Here is a 9,606-nt window from a genome sequence, read left to right as displayed (position 1 = left end):
AATTAAACATGTATAAATTATAAAGTGCTTCGTTTATTTGATAAATTCTAAACTTTGTTACATGAAAGTTTAAATAAAGTTTGATTGAAGAGTGACGTCTAACAGATGTTTTTTCCTCACAAATTTCAATTTCAACTTTTTAGTATAATGTAAGGACACATTTTCATTACGAAAATCTGTGAAAGAAAAAGACCGCTTGAAAATAGGATGAATTTTACATTAATGTGAACAAATCTAAGTTTAAGTCAAAACATTGTTTTTCATTTTAATATTTGTATCTAAAATCGATCTGAGAAGATATTACAACTAAAAATGGAGGAATTTCTCCTAACATGGATAATCCAAATTTGGTCTTTTTTAGTATTGACCCAAACTGGCTGCTGTCACTTTTTAAAAGACAAAGCAGTCACTGATAAGATGCAGATATGAACCATATTCCATCATCACAGCTACGGGCAGAATAGTCAGGGATAATGCTTGAACGCAGTTCGGAGACTTTATTATAGAAAATGCAAAGATTATCAGAATAAAAAGTGCATTTATAGACTAAAAGTCAACTTTAAAGATAATATGCTTTTATAGAGTACTACACGCACAAAAAAAGACAGTTGGCACCCCCCAAAAAAGATTGTATTTGTGCATCAATCAGACAAAGATCGATCAAGCCCATCCAACATCATGAAAGTGTAAACCGAGTCCTCCATCGAGCTGCAAGGATCACAACTGTTCGAAGCAAGATGAAGACAATTGTCATGGACAGCAAATAGAACTGTGCAATCAAGTACATTTCACAATTTCTACATTTCACAATTTCTAAGACAGCATGTATGGCGTTATCCTTGGATTGCATAAAGTATCAAATTCTCAGTGAAAGCTAAAGCTTGTGAGGTATGAAGTCAAATCTGAAACCTGTTAATTAATACGGTTACAGGAAATCTCTGCTGAAGCTAACACGCTGACACCTTCCTGCAGAACATAACCACAGTAGGAAGGCGAGAGCCTCACACATGACGAGTTTAAAACAAAATAATGAAATCAAGGGTGTTGTGGCAGTGGACCAGCAGAGGAGTGAACAGCTTCTAAACAAGTCTCCTTCTCTTGCAGTCACGCTCCATCTCGTCTTCAGCCCTGCTGGCAGGAGCACCCAGAGGAGACACTTTGTTCAGCAGGGAGTCTTCTGATGCCTGACCAAAGAGGGCCATGAGCAGAGCAACGCCAAAACCAGTGGCACGCTCCCCCTAAAAAGAAAAAAACTTTAATACAGATTTCTGAAAAGTTATTTATTGTTGTTAAAGAACATTTGTGAGCTTCTTTAGAAGAACAAAAAACACAAAACCAACACAAAGCTTCCACAAACAACTCACAGGAAATACAGTAAAAGGTGTTTTCAAACAGAAACGTTTCTACTTAAAAAAATTCAAAACCTGTTAGATCATTCATTTACTCTGGCTAAGTGGTTAATGAATTGTAAATATAACCATCCTTCTGTTCTGCCAGGTCAAATCTTAGAATTATGAGAAGTAAAACTTTTCAGTTTGAAGTCTTTAAACCCCATTTAACCTTCTGCTCTTTTTTTTCTTTTGCTACATAAAAACATTGAACATTTAGAAATTTTTGTGATCTGTCCGTCCCCCTTCATCACAGGATTCTTTTTAATATAAAGATGTCTGGGTTGTGAGGACATTTCCAGACTTGTCAACAAAGAAATAAGATGCTGCATCGGGTCACATAACAGAAGCATGTCATAAAGCGATTTTCTGGTTTTTGAAAGAATAATTTGACAGAGCTGGAAATGTGTATTTATTTGCAGCAAAAACATATTCAGGGAACAGGTTTAGCGTGACACGATGACATTTAATTTATGATGGCACTTCATTAATCTGGCAGTGGAAATGATCTCATCAAATTCACTGAAGCTTAATGAAAATTGTTTTGAGTCAAAGAAAATTGTCATTAGAAGCCTGTCAAACTCAGTTCTCTTTTAACCAAAATAAATTAGCTTAACAAAAAAAATGACAAAGTACAGAGGATTTATTTCATAAGACAACTCAGCTTTGGTCTTTAGCTTTCTGGTTTTAAAGGCTCACACAGGTTGGACAAATCAACTGTAGGCATCGAGTGTAGAGCTTAATTCAACTAGAATGTTTTGAGCCTGCAGAGTTGTAACATGTTTTTCTTAAACAGGTTTCTGTATTATTTGAAAATACAGCAGATAAAATTTAGCAGTAAATATCGTTGAAAATTGTGTTGTCATGGTAGCAGGACCTTCCCAGACTTTGCAGGCACCAAACCACCTTAAAAAGGCTCTGCGGTCTGACGGAGTCTGGCCTTCTACAACCCCCTCCTACCAATTACATTTCAAACTAGAGAACGAGAGAATCTAATGCTTTGGACTGATAAGATACTCACAGCATGAACAGGGGAGGCGATGTCAACGTGGACCCAGACGCCGGGCCAGTCAAAGCCCAGGTGAGAACCAATAAAAAGGCCGGCACAGGAGCTCTGGGCGTTTTCCCGATCCTACAACAACAGAAGAAACATATTTAGTAATAATTCAATAATAATTCAATCTAATATACAACTTTCCAGTCTGTAGCACTCCACACAGCTATATGAACGTGTCAAACAGTTTCATTAGACAAAAGCGGCTATAGGTGTAGAGCCGAAGCTCTTTCTTCATGAGGTTCTGAAACTTTATTGCGCCAACATACAAAGCCAGAAAATTCTCATTTTTACTTAAACGTGAGCGGAAATGTAAACAAATCTCATTCTCAAGTTGTTTACCACGAGCTGGGGAAGTAAATAAAAACAAATGTTACTTAAAAATTGCCATTAATGGTAAAATAAAATCCTTAATACAAAATTGCAAAGTGAGTCAAAAAGTGAAGATTTGAAGGCCAAAGTTCTGAAGTAAAGATCAGAAGGAACACCACGAGTCTCCGTTTCAAATTAAACTGCATTTTACATCGTTGAGCAAAGTGAATTGTTGCATCCTTTTTGCACATGTTTACACTTCAAGTGTCAAAAATGTGTGTTGTATTGCTTTACGTCAGGCTTAGTATGAGCCAACCGAAAGGTCTGCTTCACTCTTACTTGCTTATTAGCAAATAAAAATAAAGGACTTTTCTAAATTTTTGGTTGTTTTTAATGCTGCTTTGTAAAACAAATTCTGTACCGAACCGAAACAAAATCGAATTGTTGCATCTCCCATGTTTAGCAAAGAGAAAGTCCTGCTCTTGTGCATTTCATTTTGGAAAATCCTCTAAATCGTCCCGAGTTTCCGACTGGAAGTTGTGTTTGCTAGGACATTTGGAAGAATCCTTGTCACTCACAGCCACAGAGTTCTTCATGTCAGCCACAGCGGAGGTAAACTCGCTGAAGTGCAGCTCAGGACAGAAGACCAGAGGGTGAGCCAGATCCCCGCTGCTGCGGCCGGCACGAACACAAGCCACTTCCCACTGCTCGCTGTTGGTCATCACAGCAGCGTGGTACTTTCCTGTGGAGATTCCCTACATAAGAAACACAGACAATTTAAAGGATGTTCGGGTGAAAATGTGGGTGGATGTTCTTTTAACATTCACCTGAGCTCCTGTCAGTGTGGCCATATCCAAGATGATATCAGCAGACAGGTCCTTGCAGGCGTAGACAACCCCGTCAGCAAGCACCAGCCTGCCCTCTGCATCAGTGTTGTTGATCTCTACGGTCCTTTAGAAACAAACTCACATTTTGAGGATTGCCTCACATGGTTTGGCTTGGAAACCGATCTAAAACATGAGCCATAAGCAGCCACTTTGTCACAACAAGCATCAAATTAAATCAAGAATTCCGTCTCTGGGAAACTGAATAAAATGTAAATCCTTTTTAAACAAAAACACTCACTTTCCAGAGTACAGAGTGTGGATGTCATCAGGTCGAGTGGCTGTGGGTCCAACTGAATTCTCAGCGAGGCAGAACACCGCGTGAAGGTTATCCTTGAAGCCCTGAAGCGAGGAGAACATTCATTCTAAGCACAAAACCTCTGACGTACAGACGAGGCTCAGAGACCTCTGGCATGGAACAATACAACAGTTTTCCTGTCTCACCTGTTTAATAGTGGCTTTAAAGGCTCCCAAAATGGCAGCCGCCCCCCCACAGTCTCTCTTCATCCCAGGCATGGTGGTCTAAGAGAAGAAAGATGTGTACAGGTTTGACCTCTGCAATTGTAATTCATTCTAAGTTATATGAGATCATTTACTTTTTTATTTTCCATCTCAGAGTGCAAAGTGGAAAACAACTAGAATCTACCAGACTAGGGGTGCTCATTACGTCGACCAATGGGGGACCTGTGTGGAGTTTGCATGTTCTCCCCGTGCATGCGTGGTTTCTCCGGGGACTCTGGCTTCCTCCCACCGTCCAAAAACATGCTTCATAGCTTAATTGGTTACTCTAAATTGTCCCTTGGTGTGAATGTGAGAGTGCATGGGTGTATGATTGTGGCTCTGTGACAGACTGGCGATTTGTCCACGGAGTCCCCTGCCTTCGCCCTTCGCAAGTGGTTAGGATAGGTTCCAGCAGCCCCGTGACTCAGAAAGGGAAAAAAAACGGGTTTGACACGCAGAACGGTCAATCGAACATCCTCTGAAACAAACGTCACCGTGTTTAACGACAATGAGAATCTTTTACTCTCCCTCTTCTCTTGGCACACAGTGGGGCTTCTGCTGGTGTTCCAACAATCTGTCCTACTTGTGTTTTTTCCCTACCTACACTTACGGCACACGCACATAGCGAAATTGTCATTTCTTTCAGTCTTGGCGGCCCGTCCGTAATTCTGTTGATCCCCCTTGTGGTTAACACCAGCCCTTCAGTTATCGCTTCGGAGTGAGGCTGCACTGCTTCTTCAATCCAAACCCTCAATGCTAAGTGTCCGGCAAGGAGCCAAAAGGTCCAATTTTTACAACAACCATTGGGAATTGAACGTCGTAGTGTGGAAACCATTAGGCCACTCTGAGACGGACCGATTTGGTGACAGGTCTGCAGTCTGTCGCAGGGCACATCTAAATACATGTTAACAAAAATTACTGTGAATTTCATGCCTGAAGAATAGAAATAAAATGTAGTAAAAGTCTGAAGACACCTCTTTAAATCTGGGTTATATAAAATGTTACATATTCACAATTAACCGCTTACTGTAAACTTCTAAATGTGAATCATGTGAACAGGAAAATGGTTCTCTTATTCAGAAGAACAAACCTGTGTGAGGAAAAACAAATGAATCTGTTCCTCGCTCATGTCCACTCCTCTCAAATGATTTATAAATAAGTGGTGCCAGATTGCGTCTGTTTTTAGAAAGTCCTGGGGGCCGCATTAAAAAATTTTTTTTGAAAGGAAATGTATATCCTGGCCACATCAGCGTTTGGCCCTTGAGCTGGTCTATGTAATAACAACTGCAGATCTGTCGTTTGTACTGGGGGAATTGTGCGTACCTTTCCTTTGATGCTAAGTCCTCCTGTGTCATACACGATGCCCTTTCCCACCCATGCAATGGTCTGGGTCGCCCCGTCCGGCGTGTGGCTCAGAACTGCCAATGCTGGAGGATGCTCTGCTGCCTTTCCCACACCATAAATACCTGAGAGGACAAAGAGAAAAACGACTAAGTGTTACTTCAACTCCCAGAGAAAATCAGACCGAGCTGCAACATTTGTGGGTTTTACAAAAATCAGACTTTAGGTTTGACAGAGATTCCTGTAGTTTGTCATTTCAGAGACACTGGCAACATGAAAATCTACTTAATGTGAAAAATGTAGGTCTATATTCACAGCCTATGCAGAGTGCAACAAACAAAGTGCATTTTTAGGTTGTCCATATCACCTCTAAGCCCAAGTTTGCCCTCTCATAGTATTTACTCCACTAGGAAAAATATCTACTTAAAATGCGATATTGTGGGGGAAAACACTAAAATAACAAAACAGATGAAGGACATCAGACGGCAGCAAATGATCCAAGTCTCTTCTGTTCCTTATAAAATGAAGAATTCAGGAATGTTTGAAATTAAGCCACAGATTGTTAGAGAAGACATTCAGTGAGATTTATGAAGGTCTTCAGTTCAGGTTTATTGCTTTTAGATTTTAAATGGGTCAAAAAAAAACATCTCCTGGAGTTTCCTTAATCCAATAAAACCCAACCGAGATTTCTAAATCATATTAATCTAATGACTTAGTTAATATGCTTGCAGGTGTGTTTTAATGCATCTTATTATTCACTAATACTTGTGTGTGTGTGTGTGTGTGTGTGTGTGTGTGTGTTGGGGTTAATGGGGGTCATGTGAAGCCCTTTGTGCAACTAAGATTGTATGAAAAAAGTGCTGCTTTACAACAAAAAGTGAGTCTTGAATGCACCCAAACCGGTTTTCCAAAGCAAGTCCAAAAGCAAAACAAGTTTCCAGCATTAAACTAATTCAAACTCAGAAGACGTTTTATTTAATGTTTTTGTGCCGCTTACAACTAAATGATTCATCTGTTTCACTATAGGTTAAGTTTCCTTTAAAATCAGGAATAATAATAATAACAAAAAAACTGGACTGCAGAGTAACCCCCCCCCCCCCCCCAACACAAACTTTACATTTATTCTTTTTTCCAATTTTCAACAAAAAAAAATGATTACTGAGAAAATGTCAATTTTAGAAAGGGAATCTGATATTTTACATTTCAAAATCGGATTCCCTTTTTACACTAAACCATTGAAAACACAGACTGCATCAACAGCACAACAAAACGAATCAAATAAAGTATTGGCTGAATGAAAAGACTTCCACTCGGGTCGTACCTCCAAACCCTCTCTGCTTCAGCTCCTCTCCACGAATGATGACTGGAGTGATGGCGAGCTCGTCTCCAACAGCTTTTATTTCCTAAAACCAAAAGGGATCAAAAAAGCTGCTAAGAATAATAATAAAAAAAAAACACTTAAGTTTGGCTACACTTCACAAAATTACCTCTGTTTTTGATTACAAGGATAAAGAATTAATGACACGTATCTAATAAGAGAGGGAATGACTGGTTACAGCTGCATGAAAATCAGCCTGTTTCCCTAAAGACTGACTTACATCCAGGAAGTGGTCGGTGTTCATCTCATTGCATGGTGTGTCCACGATCCGAGCTGCTAGCCGAACACCATCGGCGGTGTTGGAGAGACACTGAACAGAAGAAAAGCTTTGAAGCTACTGCAAACAACTGGAATCGCACAGCCCTGAAATGTGCGGCACCAATAAATCAAGTCACTGATGTGTTTACCTCAAGTTCTGCAGGATCCAAAGAACTGCTGTCGTTCCCAACAATTAGAAACTCCACAGTTACATGCTTTTTGTCGGTCCTGCGTGAGGCGGTGGAGCGGCGTGAGAAGATGGGAAAAGCCCTTGCAATGGCACAGCTGGAAGCAAACACGTCTGAGCGCTCACACACCATCTGGACGGGAATGAAAGAACCCCGTTTGATAACAAGCTTCTCTACTGGATAACCCAAAAACTCCCAGACGTACCAGAACAAAGCAAGACAATAAAGGACAATCACTAATAGTCAACAGAAATTGAATACACTGACCACAATGCAACGATTGCTGCCTCCAGGAAGGCAAGAACGAACTATGCGAGAAAGAAAGTGGGCAGAAGAGGGGCTGTTGTGTCTGCTGACGCGTGAAGGAAGGGCAGCCACAGCGGCTTGGTTGAGGTACAGGGAGCAGCTGTCCGTGGGGTTTGGGTTCAAAGTACCGAGAGCTGCCTGCCAGGTCTGAAGAGACAAGATGCAAGAAAGAAAAAACTGTTTAGGTTCTCCACAAACAACCCACTGTAAAGGAGCATGCAGTCTAAACAGATGCACTACTTTAAAACTACAACTGAGCATCTCTATGAAAGTTGTGTGTTTGCCGTTTTTAACGTGCTCTTGTGGCGGTTTCCTGATGATGGAAAATTAAGCTAAAAATTTCATTTCAAGTATTTCGTTATTCAAATTTCTGTGACTCAGAGGTAGAACAAAACATGGCGTTTGAAAAACATGATAGTTGTTACATAGAAAATACTCTGGGCGGACAACAAATTCCATTTTGATGCATCCACTCGTAGACGACTAGATCCACGTTAGTCTTCTTCGTTTTCCTCCTTCAAGCTGGTGGGGTTACTCTGCGTCAAAAGTCCAACCAAAACTCAGAGGCGATTTTCTAATAAGCTACTTCTGCTCTGCAGAAACTATGTTCCTGAACATTAAATATAGATCAAAAGATGATCGGAACGAGTCTTTAGTAGGTTAAATTTAAACCATGTTTGAATTTTATTTTAATTTTTTTGATTAATTAACTTCCCTTTCAAATTTGTTTGGATAGGAAATAGCGTTTACATATTTAAACTGAAACAAGGGGAGACTGTCATTTTCAAAATTAAGAAATTTTGCACAAAGCAAACAGGACAAGTATTGAAAACTACTTGCCTGAATTGACGTCAATTTTTTATTTTTAGAAAACTCAGCCCCTAAGACTACACAAATATCAAGGGAAAACAATATTGATAAGTGTAAAATGTTAAGTAAAGCAGCACATCTGCTTTGTCAAACTTGACTAATAAAACATAGTAATAATGATAATCCGTGGTGATTAATATAAATATGTGATGACTGAATGTTTTACAGTATTTTTGCGGGCTCGTACTGTCATATAATTCTATCATAGAAAACCAGGAAGTGATAGAGGCTTAAACTGTTAGAGCTCCAAGATGCTGCTGGGTAATTACTGCTGGAACCTTTTAATTAGCAAGCAGCCAACTTAGGACTTAAATAGACTTTTGCTGTTAAGTCAATCATCGCTGACTGACCGAGTCACCGACGGCGTCAACTGCTAAAGGCACCAGAAGAAGCCTTTTCTTTTCAGTTACGTTGCGTTGACTAAAAAACTAACACAATTTAAGTCCGTATGAAAAAAGGAACAATCTTAGATATAATGCACGTGGATTTAACCGTTACTTGTAAACGTGCTTTGAACTGTGACAGAAGCTTAGCTGTTAGCTTGAGCTAGTTGGCTGGCTGCCGCGCGCTAAACATCACCTCTTTGCTGACGGCATGCTGCAGCTTTCCTTTGATTTGGCTCCAGTTGACTTGCTGCAGGTTGCTCAGCTGTCCAATAATAAGGACAGGGCGACTATGAGGCTCCGAGTCACCGGCAGAAGGTTTAAACTCCAACATCACGTTCGCCATTTTTGGGACTCCAGAGAACTACGCCGAGAGAAGAAGGCGACGGCAACTCGCAGGGGACAAAAATGCTTTGATGCGCTCAGACCAGAAGCTAAGCGGTCATCTGTCGACCTCTACTGGTGAGAGGTGGGAATTAAACGTAGCGCATAATTTACTTTTCTTTAAAATAAAAAAGTCGATTTAATACTGTTTATATAATACATTTTCACCTCATCTCACAAAAATGTATTTATCACAAATGTAACTCAATTTAAATGAGTCATATTGCCAAGGAGTTCTGTATGCACAAATAATCATCTAAATCTACATTTTCTTCCTTTTTGTGCTATATTTCCCCAAAGCTGCAAAGAATTCCTTTAAATCCAGTCGCACTTTCTTAAAATGGTTTATTTGTAAATGA

The 9,606-nt window shown here is 39.9% G+C and overlaps 1 protein-coding gene across 1 annotated transcript; it reads right to left on the bottom strand.

Annotated features, from left to right (window-relative positions):
- Positions 1-482: 482 nt before the first annotated feature.
- npepl1 (aminopeptidase like 1) lies at positions 483-9,258 on the bottom strand. The gene is made up of 12 exons (XM_004069109.4): positions 9,060-9,258; positions 7,572-7,757; positions 7,266-7,436; positions 7,079-7,168; positions 6,802-6,883; positions 5,463-5,605; positions 4,083-4,160; positions 3,880-3,980; positions 3,582-3,705; positions 3,333-3,509; positions 2,410-2,520; positions 483-1,238 (listed from the first exon to the last, which is right to left on the bottom strand). Exons 1-12 carry the CDS (start codon positions 9,207-9,209, stop codon positions 1,080-1,082), a joined length of 1,572 nt encoding a protein of 523 aa, XP_004069157.1. The 5' UTR covers positions 9,210-9,258; the 3' UTR covers positions 483-1,079.
- Positions 9,259-9,606: the final 348 nt, after the last annotated feature.

Source organism: Oryzias latipes, chromosome 5 (genome assembly GCF_002234675.1).
Source record: "Oryzias latipes chromosome 5, ASM223467v1".
Classification (NCBI taxonomy): Eukaryota; Metazoa; Chordata; class Actinopteri; order Beloniformes; family Adrianichthyidae; genus Oryzias; species Oryzias latipes.
Note: the sequence above shows the minus strand (reverse complement) of the source record. Positions and strands in the feature narration are given on the sequence as shown.

Coding starts and splice junctions, on each gene's coding strand:
- npepl1 (XM_004069109.4), bottom strand. CDS start 9,209: ATGGCGAACGTGATGTTGGAGTTTAAACCTTCTGCCGGTGACTCGGAG. Junction 7,437..7,571: donor GCAGCAATCGTTGCATTGTG/GTCAGTGTATTC, acceptor ATTCCCGTCCAG/ATGGTGTGTGAGCGCTCAGA. Junction 1,239..2,409: donor TCGCCTCCCCTGTTCATGCT/GTGAGTATCTTA, acceptor TTTTCTTTTTAG/GGGGAGCGTGCCACTGGTTT.